Raw genomic sequence first — 26,189 nt, forward strand, 5'->3', positions numbered from 1 at the left:
GAAAAGTTGATCAGTTTAAGGAACACTAGGCTTCGTTTCGAATATCTATTCTACACAAAACGTTTCGTCTGTCATTTATAGAACCCTGGACAGCATCGGTGTTACGACTCAAGATGGCGTCATATGGGGTAGTGGTGTCTATCCGTTTTCCCTGGTGTCGTGTTCCGTGGCGCGCCACTCGCCACGTGTGCACGATCCGTCACGCCACCACGCCTGCACGTCGGTGTAGTGTGCGCTGCGCTGGCGTCGCTCGTTGGCGTGCACCATTGCGCACACGCGACAGAAGAAGTACGTGTTTATGAACTCTCCTGTACCCTGTTAGTAAATTATCCTTATCAGCATAACAATAACATAGTCCAACTATCAGGCATTTTTACTTTCTTAAGAGGTAGTTTTAGCCTAATAGGTATAATCACAATTAATTAACTTGGTGTGGAGTGTTATTTTTAACATTCCTTTTATTACATTAATCAATTTATGCTTTCATTAATTACATTTAGAGAGATTAGATAAAGCAAGCAGTGACAGATTGCAAATATTTTTCTTCATTTTCATTTGGAAAAGTCTAGAAAAACAACTACATAGATACCTACCTGAGATATAGTATAAAAAGTCGTTTACGTGGGTACCTCAGGCTTACTTATTTCAGCCGCTAAGCAGCTTGCTTTGTAAGTTGTATTAGTGACATAATAGGATAAGTGGCAACATATTAGTCCTTTTACATTGCAATGCGTTAGTGGTATCTCAGGCGTGACACCATAACGTGATGGGACTAAATAGACGTCTACGAGTATACCTATCCGTCAGGTTCTTTGCAATTCTCATTACATAAAAAAACTGAACAGAGAGATATAAATGAATTACCTTCCACTTGAAATAAGAATTGTAAAGCGTGTCATCTTCATCCAGACGCTTTAAGTACGAGGCCAACTCTTCGGTGCCCGCGAACTCCTCTACGTGAACGTACGAGTTGTGCGGCGCGGCTGCAGCGTACTCAGACGCCCGAGCGCCCATTACGATTGGTAGCACATTGTGCCTGCAAACAATATAAGTATGATATATATATATTACAATAATTTACCTATAACAGAATAGCAGAGAGGGTGGACTCAGTGCCCCCTCTGAGTTGTAGATCATTATGTCTTAATTTTATGATAAGCAGGAATTGTAACAGTTCATTATTTGAGATGAAATGAAAAAATGAAGATGATTATTATTATATAAACAAATTAAATCAATGTATCTTTATAACATACCACCACACAAAGCTCTTTAATAAATAGAGCACGAATGCCATCTTTATGTAGGTTTAATACAGATATTTATAGTAAGTCATATTTACCCAGGGCCCTATATGCGGAGTGTGTGGCGCACATGAGCGCCAAGGCAATAGGGGCGCCGTGCTGGTAAAATGCCAGTGAAAATTATTTAAATCGACTCTTACACAACAATGTATTCCTTCTAGTTGAGTCATCAATAAGTAAGTAACTGACAAAAAACCGGTCTTATTCTTTTTAAATGAGCTTGTACACGATTAGAACAATACATATTCAGGTTTAAATTTAATTCGGAAGAATATAGTAATCGATTAGCATATGAAATTAAACGATATCTTAGTCCTACAAAATGGCAATGCTTGAGTAATGTCCTTAGTGCTGCACGTGTATGTACGTATATAGGCTACAGATACCAATTAACATTTGGATGAAATATTTTTTTTTAAATAATGAACTTACTGTAGTCCATTGACGAAGAACTTTTCTGTAATATAATCTCGACAATTGGAATTTTCAAAGGCGAGATAGAATTTATATTCTCTATCGAGCATTTCTAAACAGTTGGGATCCGTTCTTGGACAATGGTGTGAACCACATGCCCCGTAGATGTCCACCGAGATGAATTTAGCAAGTTGGCGAGCGTATTGCAGACGACGATTACGCGCATGGCAATTGGAAACAAACCACGCTACCTGTAAAAAAACGGAAAAGTGGTAATCAGACACTGAGAGTTCGGAACAATATAAAAATTTGTTATTATATTTGTTCACTGCTTACTACAATGCAATTAGGATTTCGTTGGTTTATTATGTAGGAATATAAGTTTGTTTATAAAGAATTCTTAAATTGAATCGATAGTTACCTACTTTATTTTTGCAAGTCGAAAACATAATTGATTTTGTTCTGAAGTTCAAGTTTATGGTTTTCACTTATGAAGAGATTCACTGCCCTCTGCTACTTTTACATTACAATTTTGAAATTTAAATACATTATTCACCCATAAGAAGTATAAACCTTTATCAAATACTATAATAGACAGAGTAAATGTGTATATAGTTAGTCATTATTTCAGATTTTTCGCTTCAGAGATAAAGTCTTATCTTTGAAGTCATTAGTTAAAAATAAATACAGTTATTGTTGAAAATATTTTTATGTAGCTGGAGTGACAAACAGGCTGACAGGTAACCACTACGACTTAATAGTGAGCGATGACTTTCATATATATATATATATTAATAGCACCACTGACATCACGTTATCATGTGACGCTTGTTAGTATCACAATGAGTCGCTATTCCGAAAAACTAAGATGTTATACCCTCTATTCTGCAACTTTACCGCGTTTTTTCGGTCTCGTCTTTTCTCGTTAACTACTTGGCGGCTGGATAAGGAATTGAGGGTACCAAGCAGACAATTTTTTACAAAGTCAATATAAAGTTATTTTGTCTACGCACTACCACCGCGGGCTGCGAGGGTCGAGGTGACCGCGGACGGCGGATACTAGCTACTTCTCGTCCTACTCGCACCACTACCTAACGGTTTATCTAATGTTTCTTACTCATTTAAAGTTTAAACTAATTGTCATTATAGAAGTTTCCTGATTATACATTTTATATAACAATCAACTGAAGTATTATTTGAGTTATCCAGGACATATACAACCTACTTTTTTAGTTTTATTGGCTGCATAATTCCTGTCAAGATCCTTTTCAGTGACCAGTGGGTCGTGGTACACCCATCGCTCGTATGGCGCGACGATATCCGAGTCCCTACGGTACGTTGACGTCCAGTTGAACACGTTGAACGACGTCGGTCGCAACGACGCCGTGTGGTAAGGACACTCCAAGTAGTATAGGATCCATATCTATAGTATAAAATATCATATTATTAATTTTAGTTTTTATTACGTTCTATTTATCTTATTATAGTTCTAGGTATCTAATAAAAGGTTCGAATAAAAAAACCCTAACCGCGCAGTCAGTCTAATCATGCGATGATTAGAAATTTCACATAAAATGGAAAATTACTTTACATTTATATACATATATTCCGATTGAATAATTCGGAATATTTATAAATATAGTATATATGGTATCGGTAGGTACCATTTTAACTTGTAACGTTAGCGTAAATTTTACTGACACAAAATTTTACCTATACAGTTTCTGTAGGTAACTTTTTACTATATTATTAGAATAACTAAATAAGAATATATGTAAGAATTTTATATAACTTACCTGATTAGGCGGTCGTTTTATATTGAAAGGTGTGTGATGATCCTTGTATAGAATAGCATCAGCTGTGGCCGCCTCTCTAGAATCAGCGGTTAATGAGCAGCGGTCTACTGGACATTTGTTACGGATGAATTCAGTTCGGCCGGCGGGTACACCCCAGGCTCCCAAACCGTTGGCAAGAAGAATTTTCTTAATAGGCGCCGTTTCGTCCTTCGGCAATGTGTACATTAACTGTTGTACTACTCTGAAACGACGATAATTTACGACAGGTAAATAAATGTCGAACAGTGAGAAATGAGAGGCATTGTCAACTTACGCCGTATAGGTGAATAAAATGTTTAACATGCTCATTATTTTTATAAACATATTGCGACTAGGAATAATCAATAATAATAACCCAGGACAATTTACACAAAGCCATCTCAGTTTCAAACTGAACGGAGAATGGATTATGGGTATTAGGCAAGTGATAGATGTACTTAAGTAAATTTATTTTTTAAATGTATAATAATATATATAGAAAACACTCAAACCTTGCGAGAAATTGAACCGGTGACTCGCGCCTCGGTGGTCTAAACCATCATAAGGCTGTTCAGCACACCGCACCGCCTTACTGTCTTACTTACCGTCTAGACCCCCGAGGCCGAAATTTGTTATCGGCGTTAAATATACAAATTTTCGGTATCTATCAGATTTTGAAAAATAAGAGAGACGGTGAGGTGAAGATTATAATTTCTTAATTAATTCGAAATTAATAATCTATGTCTATGATGTGGTTTAAAGCAAGGAAACCTCGCGGGACGGCATGTTAATGGAATACGGTAGCGTTTTAATTTGAATAACCTAAATAAAAATAACCTTATTAAATACTTTTATGAGCCCCGCACATTTTCGATACGAGTCGGATGACACGTGCCGACGACGCCATTTTAACAGCCACAGCAGGTTCGACTTGATGGCTTAGCTGATTATAAGCCAAGTATCAATATTGAAAATTAAAATATAATATTTAGTTATAAAGATAAAAAATGTTGACCTAATATAGTTTCGACTTATTCGTAGCATTGTATTTATTTGCTCAGACGAATAAAATCGTTCAATTTCCTTAATCACCTGTTTACAATTTATTTTTATTATATTATGTAACAAAAAATACAGAGGACCAATTTTGATGTAAATGTAAAATTCTTTATGCCATGTCCAAGAAAATGGGAATATTATTTATTATCCATCGGTAATATATGTACTTATACATATAGATCAAACTGATGATGAGTGACTTACCTGTCATCACCTGGTGCATCCTCTGGGAACAAGCCCGCATTCGGATCGCTGTATTTGGGACGTTGTTCCCCACCACGCATGTACCACGGCCGGCGTGCTACCTCATCCTCCTCATGGTCTTCCTCTTCCTTCTCTATTACTGATATCTATAAACGGAGCATATTATATTATCTAACAAACTCTCTATATCATTATTTCATATTGAGAGTAGCAAGTTTCTCTTTTCCATCGCTTCCCAATAGTTTTCTTATTGAGGTGCACTTTTTTAAGTTTTTCTATCCCATTCATGTTCGGTTTTTAATTCAATTATTTAACCATAATATTATAACATAATTTAAAGAAGGGTTTACATATGAATTGTCGCCAAGGTTGTAGACCTCCGAACAAAAGATAGAATGACTAAGTGAAGGTAAATTGAGTGTAAGTTGTGATAATAGGATGACGCGAAGGTATAATGTGCCGACGACAAATAATGGAATAGAGAAAGGTTTGATGATTACTGGCTAGGTATGGCATTATACAGGTATTTTTGTTATTAGTAGATACAAACATATATATAAAATGGGGCGAGGTTGCGTAAGTGTATATTGTATATACAAATTAATTAGCTACTATAATTACATAAAAATGTGCTTTACAATATACCCAACTACTGAAATTGACTGTGGCATAACCACAAAATATAGATATGTGAGTAAAATTTATAAATATAGTATAGTTATTAAATTAAATTAAAAATTATATAGTTTTGGAGGATGTGTATGTATAAATGATAATTAAAACAAAGCAAATTGGTACATACCACGCAAGTGACGCATTTCACGTATAATTAGGTACCAGTATACCTATATTTTATACAATTGAAAATGATAAAAATATGTTCTCGATTCATTAAGCACTTTAAAAATTCAATGTAATTAAAAACAGGTTTAAACCAATCCAATTTTTTAACAATGCATCTACAAAAATGTCTTTAAGACACATAAAATAACAATTTTTATTATACCAAAGGACGTCTACGTCTTTCAGAACCTACTAGGTATCTAATTATTAATTTAAATCTGCAAATGCATTGTTATTAATGTAAATTTTCAGTTAAATCTGTTCTGTTAATACTCTTTATTCATTATTTAAGAAAGAGCCAATTTATTATAGGTAAATTAAGTTAATTATGGGGGTCTTCCTATGTGACGGCCTGTTTTTTAGGGATATTTTAGGATTTTTTTTCTACGACCAGTAAATATTTAGAGCTTCAAGTTTTTTATCATTTATTAACACATATTTGGACAGTATAAATATAAAATTTCAGCTAAAAATATTCAGTCAAACTAGAGTTACAGCGCTCTGAACACCCCCGCCTCGAAAAAAAGAGCTCCCACTTCCTCCACGATTCCGGCTGATCGGCTTATCTGAAAAAAAAAAAAAACGGCGTTTTAATTTGTAGGCTTAAAAGCACGGAATGACCTATAATCAAATGAATATAAAAAAAATTGGATTTTTGATAGACATTTGAAATAAAAGTTGCAAATTAGGCGTTTTTTTTTTTGTTTTTTGCTATAAAAAAATCGAAGTTTTGAAAATTTTCGATTGATAATAGTTCATTCCATGCGTTTACATATATTGAGTGTGCCCTGTAAATTTCAAGTAATTCGGTCCAGCCGTTTCTGAGATACAATGGAGGAAAGTTTGAAAAACACAATTTTGAGAAAAACGCGTTTAAAGTTTCAAGTCCGTTAAAAACTATTAAAATATCAACTTACTCTCAATCGGCGATGCCTGGTCCATAGAGTATTCCTTCCTCTTCCTCGTGAAACTCTTTTAAAGCAGATTGTTCAGCTCTTGAGTCAATCTTGGCTTGTTTAACGACATCACTTACGCGCCGCTCAGAGCGTAAGATTCGCTTTTCATCCCGTTTCTCAACATACGCTTGGGCTTCACGACCAACAGGCATCCCATAATCGACATAACTTTTAAAATACCTTGAAAACCTTCATTAAAGATAATAACTGCTAAGTAGCTAGCAATTTCAACAACCTTGGGACCAGAATGAAGATGTTTAGGAGCGAAAGTCCAAATCAAAGAATTCAAAGATTCGTTATTGTTTTGTGTCTCTGCTCCTAAACAACGAATTAATAATTCGTCTTTCGATAAATCTTCGAAAACCGGTTTGATAGCTTCTTGGACTTACGGAATTAGAGGTGGTTTATCGTGATGAAATTGGTCCAGTTCATTATTAGCTTCAGCCTTACGCCATTTACACCAACTGTCTTCGCCTTCTGGACAAAATTGATGCTGAGGGTTTTCATCAGAAGAACATTTGTGATAGTACGTTGCCCAAACTTCCTTTCTCATATCTTCAAGCGAATCTGGATGGCGTCGAATTGCTAATCCGTAGAATTTTGTAATTTCTTGGATAACTTTATCAGTAAGTTTACCTGCTCCTTTTCCTCCTATTCCTTTATTGGTTTTATCCTTTTTAACAGCCCGAAGTCGTGTTCTCATCCTCTTTTCTACGTGACCCACACATTCTTTTTTTGTTACCGCAGTATCTCCATACGGTTTAGTATCTAGGATGCCCTTGAAAGTTTTGCTGTCACCGTCGCCAATGTATGTTAGATACTTTACGCCATATTTTTCTACAGACCTCAGAAACATTTTCGTGATGGCACTTATTTCCATTTTACCGGAACTTCCGGAATGGTTTATGGTGCATTCATCTACATGCGTTTCATACCACATCTCGTATTCTAAAGGATTTGTTTTTTTTTTATTTTTCCACAAATTACATCCACCACAAAAACTACTCATGACCATGACATCTAAAACTTTCCCAGTGTACTTGCCGATCAACGTAGATACGCCGAGCAGAGATGAAAAGCCTCTTTTCTTCCAAGTACCGTCACCTGACACAATCAATTCATCCTGTGGTTTTCCTGATTCTTCATTCATAGTTTTTTCTTGCGTAACAGCGAATGCCAATAAAGTATCACACAGTGAAGATGTAGCAATATGAATGTTTTCCAGTAGTGCAGTATAAGTAGAATTTGCAACACCCGAACACATGTCCATAAAGCTACAGAAAAGATTTATTCCTTCTTGACCAACTCCCAATAATCGCATCGCAAATACAAACCGACGATTAACCTCAAATGCATTTCCGATCAACGGGCCTGAGTTTATAACTGTCTGTTTTTCACACTCACACGATAAAATAATTTTAAAGCCTAGGCCTCGGAAACTTGATCGCGAAATAGACACGTCACTTTTACAAGTTTTACATATAACTATTTCAGAGATTGCAGCAAATACAGAAACAAACTCCAAAATGCAATATGCGAAATTCGAAGCGATGGGAACATTCATGTTCATGTTATTTTTAAGTTTTTTGGCCGAAGCTGATGTAAATACCGTATCATTTTGGTGGGTAAAACGGTTTCCACTAAACTTTCTTTTTTTACTACGACCAGGATGAACATTTCCACTCGTACTTCCTTTCCGTCCACTCATTATGAAAAAAAATAATTTGTAGCTGTTGCTCTCTTCGAAGTTCAACCAAGACTAAAATATATCGGTAAAATATTATAACAATAGAAATTTCTGTTTAAGTCTGTAGAAACGTGTCTAAACTTGTATAAACAAATATATTAATAAAAGGGAGGCCAGGTATAAATATACACAATATATGCCAACTCACCGCTCCGAACCGCTCTTTCTTTTACCTGCTGTATCTTTAAAACGACTTCGAATTTTCTAAAATCGCTTTACTACCGTATTCTAGACATGTTAAGGGAGCAATTTATGAAAAAAAAAAATCGATTTTTTCAACCCATCACATAGGAAGACCCCCTTATGTAGAACAGACCATTGAGTTTTTTGTTTTTTTGTTTTATTTTGACACTATTTACGTAAAATAAAATCGTAATAATATTATTTAGTAATTACAAAATATAAATATTTATAATAATCCATATAAATATTTAGAGCCAGCTCCAAGATAAAATGGATGTTTTCATAATTTATTTATTTTTTTATGGTGTATTCTTTACATTAATCTCGACATTACGTAATGTCCCTGGTGTCCTTACTAGGTCATTATAATGGCTTGTATCAAGGACATCCAGTTGATTCCCAGTAGAAATAATAACTACTTAACAGCTCTTTGATACATTCCTCAAATATACGCTAACAAACAAATAAATAAGAGTTGGATATCGTGGGTGAATGGCATTTAATCTATCTTTAATTGTTATTATTTTATTTATTTATTTAAGGGTTCTAATGACAAATATTATACATACTTTACAGACTAACTTATAGTCTTTTATTTATTTATTATGGTCGTCTCGGTAATATAATAATATTGTTAACCTGGATGTGTTGTGGGATTTCTTCGTGAGGTGGTGCCGGCGCTGGTGGTGAGGGGCTTCGCGGCGACGACTCTAGAGGTGGCGGGCGAGGTAGCAGCAGCAGCGCCAGCGCTGTCAATGCTAGGGGCAGGAGTAATACGCCGCGCCGTAAAGCTCGCAGCGCCCGCGCAACCCTCATCCACATGCCGCCGGCGCCCCTTATCCGTCCGTGGCACCTCTACGTCGCCGGCTTCCCCTAGAGCTCATTCTTCCACTGTGTATCTATGACTTGTCTTAGACATCTGTGAATTAGATATTGGTACTTAAACATTTAACATCACAAATGAGGAATTATTATATGTATAGGTTTGGTAGAATAACCAACTATCGTCATAGTTGTATTGTAGTCATTTTATTTAGGACACACCCCAGCAGATTGCTCATAACTTTGTGAGTTTGTATTTAAACTTCATAAATAACTTATCTCACTCTGGTAAAACCATATAGGTAATGTATCAACCACTGAAACAGTGGTACAAACGATTATAATATGATAGACTAGTGTATTTTCTACTAATAATCATTGCAGTTTGATAAGGAATGACCATAACAATTTTTATTCATAAAATTAAGTGGCGCTCTCCCAACAAAATGGTTCCAAAAAGATACCAGATGATTAGATTTTTTTATCTATCGTAACGAACCCATTAGCTTCTGATCAAACTTAGATCTATGTGTACCTATAAGTACTTAATATAAAAACATCAAAAAAAAAATACGTCTACCATCTAGCTATAGATAGTACCTATCTATAAGAGTTTAATAACTGTTTCTGACGAGAGACTTTGTTGAATCAATAACATCTATTTATTTTTAAACCAACTTATATGATTAATGTTACAGTCATGTATTCATATTAAGTGAGATCGTTAGATAATTCAAATGTACACAATAATGTACATCTCTTGCTGTACAGTGCCGTCTGCACTTCAAACGAAAATTTAGAAACACGCGAAATATATAACAGAAAAAAGTATGATTTAATTGTCAATCCCTTTTAGTCAATTAATTGTTTGTATTGATTATTGTACTATTAATTATTTTTAATATTGTAACAAGAGGCTTAATAAAAAGTTTTTAGTTAGTGATACAATTACACTATATATTCTTACAGCTTAATTAAGATTATTTACGTATTTATAAATACGACCTACATAAAACCTAGTGGACTGTACATAATAAATGCAATATATTGTTGTCAATATATGAATGAATAAATATGTTCGGGATAAAGCAAACAAATAGTCAAACAGACAAAAACAAAAAATCATTGTTTCATGTTAATTATTACGTTAATAAAATTTTCCATAATAGTATAAGAAATTATCTCCCTTATATGGAACACTATTAAAGCTATTTATTTTGTTACTGAAAACAAATGAATGTTGTAAATATGTAAATCAATAGCAATTTTCGCTGAATTTATTATTATGCATTAACACCATTTGTAGTCGTGTTTGATAAAAATTTTATCACCAGCGAATAGCCATAAAAAATTATAGCTAGCGAAAGGAGATATGTACGTACGTACCTACGATTAGGTTTGTAGCTAGTGCGAGATATTGATTTTTAAATCTAAATCATCGTTACTATGTAATATTATGTTATCTGTGCTGCTACTATTATTCAAAGTTTTAAACTAATAGTAACGTATATGATATAATAATTATAAGGCAAGCAGCAATGCTTGCCGTGGCATTTGGAAATAAGGAGCAATCCTTATTTCCAAATGCCACGGCTACTATATTAGCTAAGTATACCAAAATGGCTGTGTAACTGTAATGGTTTTTTATATAAAATTATGGCAGTCTTACCAGTTCTATTTATTAGTACATTTTACAACTAGATCGAGGTTACTTTATGAATGCTAATTTTATACCGTTTGGACATGTAAGTTGCTACTTATAATATGACACGTTCACATGTACGGAAATATATATTTAAAAAATATATAATGCCAATTAGTCTATATGGGCTATCACGTCGCTATCGTTGTTACTTCGACACCTTCCCCTTTACCTTACACATTACCCTTCTCCTCCTCTACCGTCCCTGTCAAATAAATAAATCGCTGGTCTAAATAAACACATAACAAATCCCGATGGGATATTCACAATGATACAAAGTTAGTATATTGTAGATTGTTTAGTATGGACTATTTAATATTATTATTAAAATGTAAAAATAGTAATTAATTACCATTAGATCTAATATTATGTTATCTGTGGCCATTAGTCATTGTAACATTTATAATCATTATAGTTCAAAACGCGTTTGTTAGATGCTAACGTACCTCTTTTTAATAAGAATTCATGTAGATCGTTGTAGGGGTTGAGTCCTACACTTGGTTGATACTGATAAAATGACAAAGTTGATGATTTCTGATAAGATACGTCCGATGTAAGTACTTATTGATTCATACTGATTTTATTTCCTCTATTTTAATGACACATGTAGTGTGTGGATATCGCGGAGTTATAGATACTGCTGTATTAGCAAAATTATAATACATAAATATATATTATTGTTTTCCGTACAGTATTCATTATTATATATATTGCTCTCTAGCTAGCGTGATAAAAAATACTATAGATTCTGACTACTTACTAAGGATATTTGCATGTATCTGTATAGAGTAGTATACCGTAATTGATTAGATGAAATACATACAAATACATTATACAGCCTGTATGTTGTTACTCTATATGTTTACTCGTACTACAGAACGTTAGATTCTCAGGTTCATAAAACTTCGTATATTTCAATACGTGAAATGAAACCCTCTACCTACCTCTCAGTTTACTTTAGCAACTTATATGGCAATCGTTCACCATTTATAAATTTATGAGAAATGTACCTAATAATGAATTGTCAAATATTTTCCGTTTCAGTAGTTTTTTTCTAAAAGATATAGTTATTATTCTACTTCTTTTTATTACTCTCCTGGTTATTCCACAGCATATATATAGTTAATACCAGAGATGTTAGGGAGCTCCGTAACAGTACCTAACCGAAACTATCGGATATCGTAACAGTAACAGAATCCGAAATAAAAGTTTCGGATAATATCGGATAGGTGCGGAGCCTAATTGAGACACGTTATGTAACCATTTTATTAGCTATTTGTATTTTACTTTAGAAATTCTTTAAAAAATAATACTCGTAACACGAATTATCCGAAACTAACGGATGATCCGAAATCATTTCATATCGGCATCCGTATCTGTATCCGGTATAATAATCATTCCTATATCCGAAATTTCATATCCATAACATCCCTGGTTAATACCAGATATTACTGTATCTAAGAATTTTTTGGAAAATAAAATGATAATATCCGCTTGGCCATTACAATTGCCTATACCTATACCATTACAATGGGAGCTAATTCAAAAACAGGCAGTTAAGAAATAACACTATAACATAATATGTACGTCAATAGGTATAGAAGTAGATGTCAACAGGTACACGTCTCGACAAACCATAACAAATGGCCAAAATCTCATTATCAAGGAAAATTAATGCAGCTTTCACCTAGTTGATCGGAAGTCTTTAACAAATAAATCGCATTACGGCGTTAAATTACGCTGGCGTGACCAATTTTCACCAAAATGACATTCATTTATAATATTTTTTTTATGGTGTTTTCTAAAAGATTCTGTATCTATTGTAGTAAATCCTATACTTATACTATCCTACTCTCTATACTATATGCGTTTATATACCTACATATTAACAATGTTAGTATGTTGGAAACCCAGGAAAAAGTCAGTTTATCCTGCATATTATGTCAATACTCATACATAGTAAGGAATAGCCTGTTATGACGTGGTTGTTACTGTTTTATTCAATAATACTAAATGGGTGTGGTTTTTCCATTACATTAGTTATTAGATATAAACTACAGTTTTTAATGCTTGTGGGAATTGAAGGTAATGAAATTAAAAACACCTGAGAGTACATATTATAATTCCAACGGCATTGACAGGTAGGTATATATTAAGTAGGAATTTATTTACGAAGAAGAAAATCATTTATTCAAATAAACTTACGATTATATCCATTTTTTTTTTTTTTTTTAACTTATTTTTTTCAGGTATTGGAGGTACTTATTATTTCCTGAAATATCACGTTGAATTTGGGTTAATTGAACTACCGTAATTGCAAGACATGGAAGAAGGTAAACGGGAACTTAAAACCTTGGCACTGTGATTATAAGAAAGCTCTTGAGAACCCGTAGATTTACCCTGTAGTGAAGTTATAATTCACTATAGGATTTTGGTGAGTAAGAATCGTATCCCTAAAACGAATTGCTATGAAAATAAGAAGTTTGAGACTCAGATCATCCAATATACAGAAAGTACCTAATAGTTGATAAATAAAATTAAATCGTAGGAGTCTCTTTTAAATGTCAATTGGAAAACGGTTTTTTCTGAATAATATTATTCACAGACTGTCTTTCATTAAGATAGGAAGAAACAATGGTAACATGAATTATTTCCATATTTTTATATCAGTCCGTTAATCAGTTTGCAAATAATATGTACCTACCTACCTATGACATTTTATAAATTGCTAGGAAGCCCTTTTCAAAATTATTTTTAAAATTGGGCATCTATAATTATCTAGTACATAAGTTTAGCCGCACCGCCTTGCCTTCGATTGTTGCGGGTTTGATTCTAGCATTATACGCATTATAGTTTCTACTGGTGTTTTCTATGTATTAAAAACAGTTGTTATCCACAAGCTCTGCTTAGTTTAGTACTATATAGTGCTGTGCAGACTTTATTATTGTAATATAAACCTATACCTATAAAAATGTATTACGAGTACATTTTTATAGGTTTCGCAGTTTCACGACTAACTTTTATAGTAAACACAGACTGTAAAATGATAATGATTGGCGCTATTGTATAGTTAGATAAAGCCATACAACACGTACTATTAAACTGAAGCATACATCCACATATAAACATTTATCATTCATATCTCTTTGAAAATATAGTTAACAATGTAATATGATATTTTGTTGATAACAGAGGTAACTCAGTTCATATCTCGTAATACTGAGTTTTTTATCTAATCCCATTAATTAGTGGATACTACCCAGATATACATGCCAGTTTATTTGTTTGTTTAAATGTAAACGGAATTAATAACTAGTGGAGAATGTCTGAAATTACATACATATATTATATTATTGGATATTAACGGTAAACTTTGGCACTACGGATCTGAGTTTGAAAATTATTTTAGTGTTGGATAGTCCATTTATCGAGGAAGGTTAATGTCACGTTACGACCAATAGGAAAATGTTGAATAATTAAAAATTTTATAATAACAGGGAAAAACGGACGCAGATCAAATTGCACGGGTCAGCTAGTTATTGTATAAAAATACTCAAATAATATCTGTTATATTCTTTTAATCAATAGAGAAATAAATCAAGTAGGTACTAAGTTTAGTATCTAAGTATCTAAGTTTGATTTTATACGAAGTCTTACTAAGCAGTTTGCTTAGTAAGATGGTTACGGTTGAGGGTTGAGATATTATATATATTTTATATATATAAATATATATCTATATATATGTAATAACATAAATATAAAAAAACTGTTTTATGAATAAAACAGTTTACATTATTTTATTAATTTTTAATTCTAGCAAATGTTTATATAAATTTACCCAGCAACAATACGACGATGTAGAATTTCATCACTTTCTACGTGTATTCCTTCATAGATGATGGTAATAACTCCTCGATTATTCTTTATTTTAAATCATATTGGAGGCTAGCTGTACTCGTGACTTCGTCCGCGTGGAATTTAACTTTATTTTTCTAAAATAAAAGTAGCCTAAGTTACTCCTTATTACATCAGCTACCTGCCAATAAAAGTCCCGTCAAAATCGGTCCAGCCATTTCAGAGATTAGCCGGAATAAAGAGACTGACAGACAGAAACTGTAAAAAATGTTATTTTGGTGTATGTACCATATTTATATTCATATGGATGTAGTAAAAAACGGTTATTTCAATATTACAAACAAGACACTCCTATTTTATTTATAGATAGATAATTTAAAACATTGATTTTATTCTATCCTGAGCATAATTAAAATAACCTACCTCATAGGCCGTTTTAAGGCCTTTCCATGAGCCACATCATAGATTATCATAATGAAACCGACCTTTCGATAAAAGCATAAAAATAATATTACTATGTGGGTTATTCTGAGTGTGCGTGCGTAGTATATTCAAGGTGAAAGAATTATATGACAGGTATATTAAATGAACCCTGAAATTCGAGGTAAGGTCTAAAAAGGATCCAATAATTTTCAATATGATTTAAAAAAAAAATACAGTCGAGTCTATTTTTGAGGCCAGCTTAAGCGTATTAGGTAGCTAAATTATTGAATACATTGTGATCATTTATTCCATAATTAGTTGATACCCGCGGCTTCGCCTACTGTTGTTGTTAGTCTGTAGTTGTGAAAAAGTAAGATAGCGCGGATTTATTTTTCTTTTTTTAAAAACAAAATTCTTTTGCTGTTGTCCGTATATTTATTAATTTCAGTTGTTTTTTTAGGATAATACAATGTACGGTGTTCTTTCATAATTAGGTAGGTATATCATATAGTATCGTTTGAATCACGGTGCAACAATGTACAATAACATGTAGTTTAATGTTAGTTATTTTGTGTAAATTATTGTATACCAAAATATACGAATTAAATTTCGAAAAATGAATTATACAAAAATATTCGATATCGCAATTTTGTTCGCGCAGCAGTTTCGTACCTACGTACAATACCGAGTTCTCTAGTAAACAATTCGTATTACGATGTTCTATAAATAGTCCCTTCTCAAATTTTTCATTCAGTTATACTTGGTGCACTATTTGCTATATAGGTATCTAACCCAAATTACGTAGCTATCTATAGATGATATGGAATAGTGATCGCTAATTTTATATTTACCTACTATTATCATAATATCATGAATACAGAAATATTGATTTTATTAGTTTTAATATCATTTTAATTGAGTGCGCTACTTGTACCACTGGTACGGTACCTTCGGTTCGGAACAATAACAGTTATAATATTGTTATATGGAAATGAAACCAATAAGAATGAATCAAACACTAAATTTTATGGAAAGCCCACAATACGTTAGTAAAGACCATAAACAGTTTCTAAGATTAATGTACACAAACGCGGAGACAAACCAACAAACAGATAAAAATTCTAACAGGTACTTGTTAGGTAGGTATGTGTTCTATTACGTTCTTATATGTGCAGATAGTGATCATTTAGATTTATATTATGTACTGGAAGGTATACATATAGATTAGGTTTTAAATCATTATGATAGTTAGCTTAAACTCAAATATAAAAAAATATATATATATATATAATTTATGATGACAATATTTACCATTACGTGGGCTAACATTGGCATTTTCAGTCTTTTAGAGCTGTGTTCAAAAATCATCAAAAATGCGAATTGATTTAATTTTCTTCTCAAATGTTTTGTTTGCTGGAATCACTTTTATATTGTAGGTGACTACTCCCTCTGGAACGCAACTAGAAAAATTAAGCGACCGACAATAACGTCGGCTCCACTGAGAAAAGAGGATAACAGTTGGGCACGCAGTGACCAGGAAAAGGCCAACACATTTGCCGATCACCTAGCAGATGTTTTCCAACCACATCCCTACGAAGGCCCACCAGACCACCAGGAATTGGTGATGGAAATCCTGAATACGACAAGAGGGGATGAAGTAACACCTTGGAAATTCACAGAGAGAGAGCTCAGGGGACAAATTTTAAAAGGAAATCTAAAGAAATCACCAGGATACGATCTCATTACCAATAAAATCCTTCAAGAATTACCCGAATCTGGGTTAATACTAATCACAAGAATATACAATGCCATAACGAAATTAAGGTTTATTCCTCCACAATGGAAAACTGCGCAAATAATCATGTTATTAAAACCAGATAAACAACCAGAGGATCCTAAGTCATACAGGCCAATTAGTCTGCTGCCTATACCGTCGAAAATCTATGAATCACTGCTTCTACTACGGATAATGCCAATAGTAGAGCAGAAGGGCCTCATTCCTGATCACCAGTTCGGCTTCCGTCGTAAGCACGCCACCATCGATCAGATACACAGGCTCATAACAGTAATAGATGAGTCCTTTGAAAACAAAAGTTACTGTGCGAGCGTATTCCTTGACATATCCCAAGCATTCGATAGAGTCTGGCATGAGGGACTATTATCCAAAATAAAACCACTATTCCCCACTTACGTTTATGAAACAGTCAAGTCTTTCCTTCAGGATAGACATTTCATTGTCCAAAATGGAGAAGCGCTGTCAAAAATTTGTAATGTTAAAGCGGGAGTCCCCCAGGGCAGCGTTTTGGGACCTCTGCTCTACCTGCTCTACACCTCTGATCTACCAACTCCAGATGGTATAACTACTGGTACCTTTGCCGATGATACTGCGATATTGGCTTGGCCAATAGAGCCTACAAAACTCCTGCAGACTGGGCTAAATGACCTATCAAACTGGCTTAAGAAGTGGCGAATTAAGGCAAACGAAAATAAATCAATTAATGTCACCTTTACCTTAAAGAAAGGCATCTGCCCACCAGTTACGCTCAACAATCTAATGATACCTAAAAAAGACCAGGTTAGATACCTGGGTTTACACCTAGATAAGCGATTAACATGGCAAAAACATATATTTACCAAACGCAAACAAATGGGATTGCAAATGCGGAAACTCTACTGGTTGTTAAGTCGCAAGTCACAATTGAACAGCAAAGTCCTTGTTTACAAAGCCATACTAAAACCGATTTGGACCTATGGCATCCAATTATAGGGAACTGCCTCTCACCCCAACATAGAAATCATACAAAGATTTCAGAACAAAATGTTAAGGATGGTAACCAATGCACCTTGGTATGTCACAAATGAACAACTGCATCATGATCTGGAGATAGACACTGTCAAACAAGAGATTTTAAAACAAATCAAATCATACGATGAAAGAATGACAAATCATCCCAACCGCCTGGCAAAGACACTGATGAAAGTGAGCCAATGTAATCGCAGACTAAAACGCAAAATGCCTCAGGACCTTGTCAAATAAGCAGTGCATATATGAAGTAAAGTAGGATGTGTAACACATACCGAGCCTGTCACGACGAGATAACCCAACAAACATACTACTTAATGTTCAGCTGTGACAGATTGTAGTACACAAAAAAAAAAAAATTGTAGGTACTGATTTTTCACCAATAGGTACTGTTATGGAAATCTGACAGTATTGCTTAAGAAAACTACGGAATTGTCATGAGGGTTTTTGCCTTAGGTACGTGTGATTGATTTTTTTTTATCTTTGTAGCTAATCGATTTCATGCCGCACTACATTACGCTATATATCTAAAACCTTTTATATTTGTACATTTTAATACAGGGGAATAGAAGTTATAAATATAAACATTTTCACAATGTTATGAGCACCTGAGTAAAATCGAGGTGGGTTACATAGGTGGGGTCTAATACCTACAAGATCTTTTTTGATCGAAGCTGAATTATGTATGTATCTATTAAACTATACGTACTCGCGTATTCTGTATTAGTGAAAATTAGTCCTCGTAAACGGCTATAAGTAGCCTGTATGCTTTATCCATAGATTCATCCATATCTATCCACTATTAATTATTATAATAAGTAAGTTATTATTAAGCAAGGATGTTATGGATATGAAATTTCGGATACGGATAGGTTTCGGATATAAGAATGATTATTATACCGGATACGTATACGGATGCGGATATGAAATGATTTCGAATTATTCGTTAGTTTCGGATAATTTCGGTTACGGATAATATTTTTTTAAGGAATTTCAACAGTAAAATACAAATAGCTGATAAAATGGTTACATAACGTGTTTCAATTAGGCTCCGCCCCTATCCGATATTGTCCCAAACTTAAATTTCGGATTCGGTTACGGTTACGGAGCTCCTTAACTGTTATGAAGCATTTCTAGATGGCAGCTAGTAGTATTCAGTAGATATCTCTGTATCTAGTCTATATAATAGTCTAATAAATTATTTTTGTCGTACATGTCACACAATTCCTATTAGGTACTTACGGAATATTTAAAAAAGGCATTCAATTTTATTGAAATGTTGTACGCACAGAATAACAGTACTAAGTGTTAATAGATCACAGTCGAAACCGTTAGTAATGTTAACCATTCATCAAACACAGCATGCTTTTCTATTGCTAGCACTCGCAATACAGTTGGTCATGCATGTGCCACAGAATGTCACAAACATAGTTATAATAGCGGTCTTGTCGGGTTGGAAGTTTGTTCGTAAACGTATCATTTGTTTTCCAAAACATCCCATCGTAAATTCGTTGAGAGATATGCAAACAAAATGCTGAAGTAAAGTATCTGTAGAGTAAAGTATATGTAATTATAATTTATATCTAATACGTTCATATTGGGGACTTAACTAACTTTTTTTTTATTCACGCTGTCAAATTAAAATGAAAACGAAGTGTTTTACGTAACTTATTTACTGTTTCTTGGAAATATTGCTATAGTAAATTGGTTACTATCTCTAGCTAAGTACGAGTACGTAAAGTATCTATGTTATTAATATATTAATAGGCATATAATATACTACTTATTTAACTAAAATTTCCAACCCAGTTTTTGCATGTTCCAATAGGATTCAAAACTGTATCTATCTACGTGAATCTAGTGAGTTCCCGAATACTCAACAACGCACGTATAACGTACCTATATTTGTATATATATTTAAAGGAGTTATATATATATATCTATTTATTTAAAAGGAGACAATGGAGAACGATGCACTAGCCTGCGGGGCACCATTGAAATATGAGTATAAAGTCATGTTATTTAACGATAACGATGATGGTTTCCAGGGAAGAACGAGTCCCCATTAGCTACTAATAAATTTTACATATTTAGATTTTATAACCAATTTATAACTTGAATACATTATATTTAGCACTACTAGTAAGGAAACTGCGGTCTATTGTTTCATAAATTTCAAAATTAATAATATTGACAAGTCTTTTGTCTTTATACCTATTGTAATATTTCAACTTTTATTTACATAAAGTCACGCAAAATTGAAACGAGTCCCTGAGCGTGATCGAACTTGTCTTTCTTGATGGAATCCGCTTGGGACATCTGGCGTTTTATAGGTAATGATGAAATTAGGTGCTTCCACTAGTAGTACCACCTCAATATATAATAAGATAAAAATAAAGTTAGGTCCTAGAAATATAAATAACATAGTCAAAATAAACTTAATATCTATCTATATATCTACTTTTTGTTCTAACGAGACTGCCGATTAAAATAGCTATATAATTAAAATTGGACACAGTTTTATGTATTATTTTTACTTTTATAGTAGGTAACCATAATTGAGCATGGCCAGCCATTATGTCTATTCAAACGGCGTACATAGATAAATAGTAAATAATTCAATTGCATTACAACACTTAATAAAAAGAATGACACGCCATGCCTAATCCGACCACTCGACCCGTTTAAAGCGGGATAATTTGACTATTGGGCTGTTTATCTCGGTGTTACCAGCCAGAATAGAATATAGCAAAAATGTCCCTTTTTGCAGATAAATATGCAAACGGTTATCACTAGAAGTAAGAAAAATAGAACACGAAGGTGGGTTGCATTAAATTATTCTTATACTTCTCAAAATAAGAACAAATTACAGTATAACTAATATTTTTTTGCCGGTTGCCATAAATAGCCGGTCGTCTGTCTCATTGTTTGTAATGGTCATTTCTTTTCAGGGCTGGAACGCCAATGTGAAATTAGTTCTGTTTGCCACTTGTCTATTATGAGTTATAGCTGACGCAGTTCGATAGATATGATTCCAATATTATGTTAGCTATATATTTGAATTAGTTTACATTGTACACCTCTATTGTAATAATCTGTAAGGGTGTGATATAATAAAATAATTTAAGTAGATAACCATATAGGTACATGAGTACATCAGCTCCAGTGCATCCCTTATAAATAGTGAATATGTAGGCCCTACTGCGTCTATGAAAACAACTCGAATAAGAATATCTAAATACTAACAGATGTCCGCCCTGATAGTCTGCTTGGAATTGGTACTTCGGGTATAGATATTTCGTCTGTGTCTGTCCTGGCGATTTAAGTTACCTTTCAACCGTTACCGTTAAGATCCTTTGAACCGTTTAGTCGTCAAAAAGAAAACAAATAGACAGACAAACAAACTTTAGCAGTTTCAATGCTAGTATGGATTATAATAGAAACAAATCTAGATATTCTTAATAGTTATAGACAGTTTTGTCTCGATTATATACCTTTAAATTTTATTAGAAGCAGAAATTGTAATAGTTCGTATTAGAGACAAATAAAGATTATTATTATTATTATAAGTATAACGAGCATCTATTTGTATATCGCCTGCTTATATGTTGACCTACTAGGGTTTATATTAAGTAGACAGGGTCAGTGGTAATTGGTTAGTCGGCCAGAAAGCCCGTGAGTAGATGCTCATGAAACTCGTTCACTCATGAAAACATTCTCAAAGTAGCCTAGTCGAAATCGATCACATAATTGGCGTTCATTGTTCATGTTCATGAAAGTTTAAACATGTTTTTATAGACAACGACAGGCTTCTTGGTACAATTTGTCAGTATCTCCGTATTTACCATAACGGAGTTATATTTTTTAATGTAATCGGAATAGCAAACAAGCTGACGCGACGGCCCATTATGCCTACACGGCGGCGCTACGCACAAAACGTTCTGGAATACTACTCATGCATTGTTATCCAACTGTTCTCTGAACTAAGATGTGATACACTTCATTCATACTTCTTATCCTGTAATTTCACTGCCTAATGTGGATCTTATATCCGAAATTCAGCCAGCTTTGTAAGCTCGTCGGCTGAAACAGGTGAGGCTGAGATACCTACGTACGCAGACGTTTACAGTTTACCTCCAAAGTATGAACTTGGTAGACTCTATACTAATGACAGTAACCCTACGTATGTATTACACTAGTTGTCATACAAACTTTTAGCATAATCGCAAAGGTGGGGATCGAGAATGTTTAAACAAGTGTCGTGAGTCAATATTAGCAAGGTAACATGCATATTACATATATACTTCATGCTATGATTGTTTCCTATTGAGGTAGACAGAGATAATAGAACGCTAAACTGCTCCGATTCAAACAAATCTCTTTTGTTTCATCTACTATTATTATTTTTTTTTTGCGGTTTTTTTAAATAGATACAGGAATACATATAGGAAGGTTTATATGTATAATACATGTACACCCGTGTGAAGGCAGGGCGAGTAGCTAGTAATCGATAAAATAATAAATATATGAACTACTGAAAAGTTATTTCCCTGTTACATTATTTCAGAGTGGCATAGGCTATATATAAATATTATTATATACAAAACTCACAATGTTATGAGCACCCGGACTCGACGTATTGCATTATTATATAATAAAAGCACGTATGCTTGGTCTATACTTTATAATATGTAGATATATGATATTGATTATAATATGCTGTAAAACTACAAAGAGGTAAGTAAATGATAAGTTTTTATCTGTGCATAATCTATTCGAGGTATCTACCTATATAATTACGTGATTGATAACATATATAAATATAGTCTCAATAAAACGATTAATTTTCAGATTTTGGTTTTAGATACGAAACTTCGGCATTGACTGTATTTTGGTTTATAATTATTTATCGCCTTTACATAAATAGGTAATATAAACAAGTCTTATTTATAGTTTACAATGTAAAATTATTAAAACGTAATTTAGTACTTTATAATTAGTACTACTAAATTGTTACAATAATACAAAAAAGTTATGTTATCAGCGAGTGGCAGTCTAATTCATTTTCATAAATTTTAGATTTTCCTACAATCATTGTGGGTGCTAATTTTGTATAGGTACTTAATATAGACAAATATTTAAGTTGTAGTAGACGAATTAAGCAATTATAACCATCACCAGAAAGAACAAGATTGTCAAATCAATATCTGGACTTACTCAGAACCCTACAGATGTTATGTGCATAAATTAAGTTCGTGGTTTAAGTCTTGGTTAGCCGATTCTGTAATCTCATTTCCCAGTATTTTGGCAATAAAAAGTGTGAATAATAATCTAATATCAATTTTACTCGTTAAAGTTAAAATATATTATATACTTATTTATAATAAGGAATTCAAGTAGTAAGTCCAAATTTGTGGCTTGTTTAACTGTGATTGCAAGTCATAAGTATAAGTACATAGTCAAGTCATACCTACTAAGATAGCGCTTACGACCAAAATAACATAATTATAATATTTATAAGGTCCAAAACAATAAAGATGTTTAATTATTTCACTATGAATCAAATTGGCTAAAATGTTTTTGTATTCAACAAACAATACAAATTATATCTATTTCTTCCATTAAATAGAATACATATAATACCACGGGAAATATGTGACTACTAGATGGAAGTACCTATAAGTATATTTACTAAACATAGGAATTTATTATGATTTAATATTCTGACAGATAGAATTTATAATGATATGTATGTATGTATATAATTCATTCTGATATCAAAATATTGGGACAAATAGGAATACTTTACTTGCTGCTTTGAGGTAGGTATGTACCTATAATGAGAATAGAACTGATAATCATATTCACAGATGATATTTACGTATACATAAAATAGTCAATAGTGATTTACTTACATAAAATTCGTACTGCACAGACGACTGATAAGTGATAAGAGTCACAAAGTCAGGTAAGCGTTGTGAAAATAATAATGTTAAAACAAAACCGTTTGTATTTTCACTAAATACGAAATAGCACTCACTTTTAGTCACGATTTCAATGTATATTATACGGGTGTATGGTACATTTGTACGTCGATATTTCGACTTCGATAAGACGAGAGAGGCGCGCGTTCGCCGAGGTCTATCGGGTTATTGGTTCTACGGGCAGAGTGCGCGCGCAGGTCGCACCGCGCCGCCTGCCGCATATCCACGCCGCATTGAAGACTGCCGCGCTTGACAATTGTTATGCCGTTTCAAATCTGATATTCAGTTATTCGCGATATCAATGACGGACACACTAAAGAAACACAATAATGATATAGTCTCCGTTATAATGAGAAAAACACTGATGAAATTGCTTACGGCGCTCTACTAGGTACCTAGTACCTTATAAAATTGCAGAAGAATCTTTAGGTGATGGTTGTTTACCCCGTATTATTGTATTGTTGTTGTGACATTCACATCATTAACATGCCATAACACAATGTCATGGCATTTGATCAAGTGGTGGTAATGATGCGCAGCTGGGTGCCAACAAACAGCAAATTCGTCAGTTCAGTCTCTAGCACATTTATTTATAACGCGGAAATCTTGTTCATCCGGCTGTCAGGCATTTCGATAGGTGACACCCAAAGTAGTTTCTTTTAACTGATACTGCCCCACTGTCTTAATAAATCTCATAATTCAGCTGTAACCAACTGTCCCAACTGCAATGGTTGGGCAATGGTTCATGGCATAAATAGCGATGTCAAACTTCTTTTTTTAAATAACAACCCGCGACATTCATAGGAAGTTAGTATTATGGTTAGGTTAGTGATTGATGAAATCATATATTTTTATAGGTTCTATGCGGTAGGTACAGTGACTAAATAGTGGCATAAGTAGGTTAAGTAATCTACCACAGTGATATGATATCATAATAATTATACGACTGACATTTGTATCAGGTGTCTTGAAGATACACTTCTGGACGCCAACCAGTATAGTACGAACAGAATGTTTATTTGTATTAATATTAATATACATAAACATTCTGTTCGAACGGAACGGAATAAACATTCTGTTTGTACGAACATACGTTTCATTCATTCGTTAGTGTAATATAATAATTCTCACGTACTAATATACTAATTACATACTTAAGTAAATGACAATTCAAAATATTTTTATAGCAAATAACTAGGTTCCTACTTATCAATTACAGTTAAGTGATAAGGTGAAAAAATGTTAACTAATATATATATTATCGCAGATTACTCTAGGTGATATTTATCATCAAAATCAGTTCAGTAGAGAGCCCTGATAAGAAGTACGAAAAAGTATTAATATTATATGAACATGCTATATTAAATTATTTCTATAAAACAACTCAATAGAGCATGAAAATTATCTATAGTCCGTAGCGTCATGATATTCTTCTGGTATTGTCATCCTGTTGCTTGTATCTATGTATGTGGTCTTCCTTTCCTCCGGCCACCGTAAGAACCTTCACAGCAAACTCCCCTTACGGCGGTTTATTTTGGTTTTTGTGGTAAACAAGCTTATGGTCCACCTAACGGTAACCAATAATGATAGCTTATGTAAACGGACCACAATACCGAATGCACTATATTATGACACCCATGCATTGCGATCCTATACAACTAATGTCATACATCCTATCCTGTAATTTCTCTGCCTAAGCACTCTCCAACTTGACAATCTCTCCAACAAAAATTGACAAAGCAAGCTGCTTGATGGCTGAAATAGTTAAGACAGAGGTACCCACGCAAATAACTTATTATATTTTACCTCTAGTAGGTATGAGATACCTAACAAATTGTTGCGTTGTTGGGTCTTTTTCACCCATCTGCTCGGGAGTTGAAAAAAGATCCGTCGTCGTCTAATGACACTGTCTCAATACATATAAGTCACGTGTACAGGATGCTTTACCATGTACTCCGATGTGCTATAACGGACGCATGATTGCATTATACGAGAATTCGATATACTTATATAAATAACTGCAGTCAGTAAAAATCTTACGTGTTAATATTATAATAATTAAATAAAAGTGACGGG

The 26,189-nt window shown here is 33.5% G+C and overlaps 1 protein-coding gene across 1 annotated transcript; it reads right to left on the reverse strand.

The window, feature by feature from the left end:
* Nucleotides 1-24,271, reverse strand: LOC131846380 (glycoprotein 3-alpha-L-fucosyltransferase A). The gene is made up of 8 exons (XM_059195654.1): nt 24,045-24,271; nt 9,164-9,443; nt 4,796-4,941; nt 3,515-3,755; nt 2,940-3,141; nt 1,737-1,965; nt 865-1,036; nt 1-315 (listed from the first exon to the last, which is right to left on the reverse strand). Exons 2-8 carry the CDS (start codon nt 9,344-9,346, stop codon nt 139-141), a joined length of 1,350 nt encoding a protein of 449 aa, XP_059051637.1. The 5' UTR covers nt 9,347-9,443; nt 24,045-24,271; the 3' UTR covers nt 1-138.
* Nucleotides 24,272-26,189: the final 1,918 nt, after the last annotated feature.

This window comes from Achroia grisella, unplaced genomic scaffold, assembly GCF_030625045.1.
Source record: "Achroia grisella isolate CSIRO2021 unplaced genomic scaffold, CSIRO_AGI_Agris_v1 utg511, whole genome shotgun sequence".
Classification (NCBI taxonomy): domain Eukaryota; kingdom Metazoa; phylum Arthropoda; class Insecta; order Lepidoptera; family Pyralidae; genus Achroia; species Achroia grisella.

What these genes read in the sequence shown, in the direction of transcription:
- LOC131846380 (XM_059195654.1), bottom strand. Translation starts at nt 9,346, where the DNA reads ATGTGGATGAGGGTTGCGCGGGCGCTGCGAGCTTTACGGCGCGGCGTA. An exon ending in GATGCACCAGGTGATGACAG is followed by an intron (nt 3,756 to 4,795) that starts GTAAGTCACTCA and finishes TCGTCGTTTCAG; the next exon opens with AGTAGTACAACAGTTAATGT. An exon ending in ATTCTTATTTCAAGTGGAAG is followed by an intron (nt 316 to 864) that starts GTAATTCATTTA and finishes ATTTACTAACAG; the next exon opens with GGTACAGGAGAGTTCATAAA.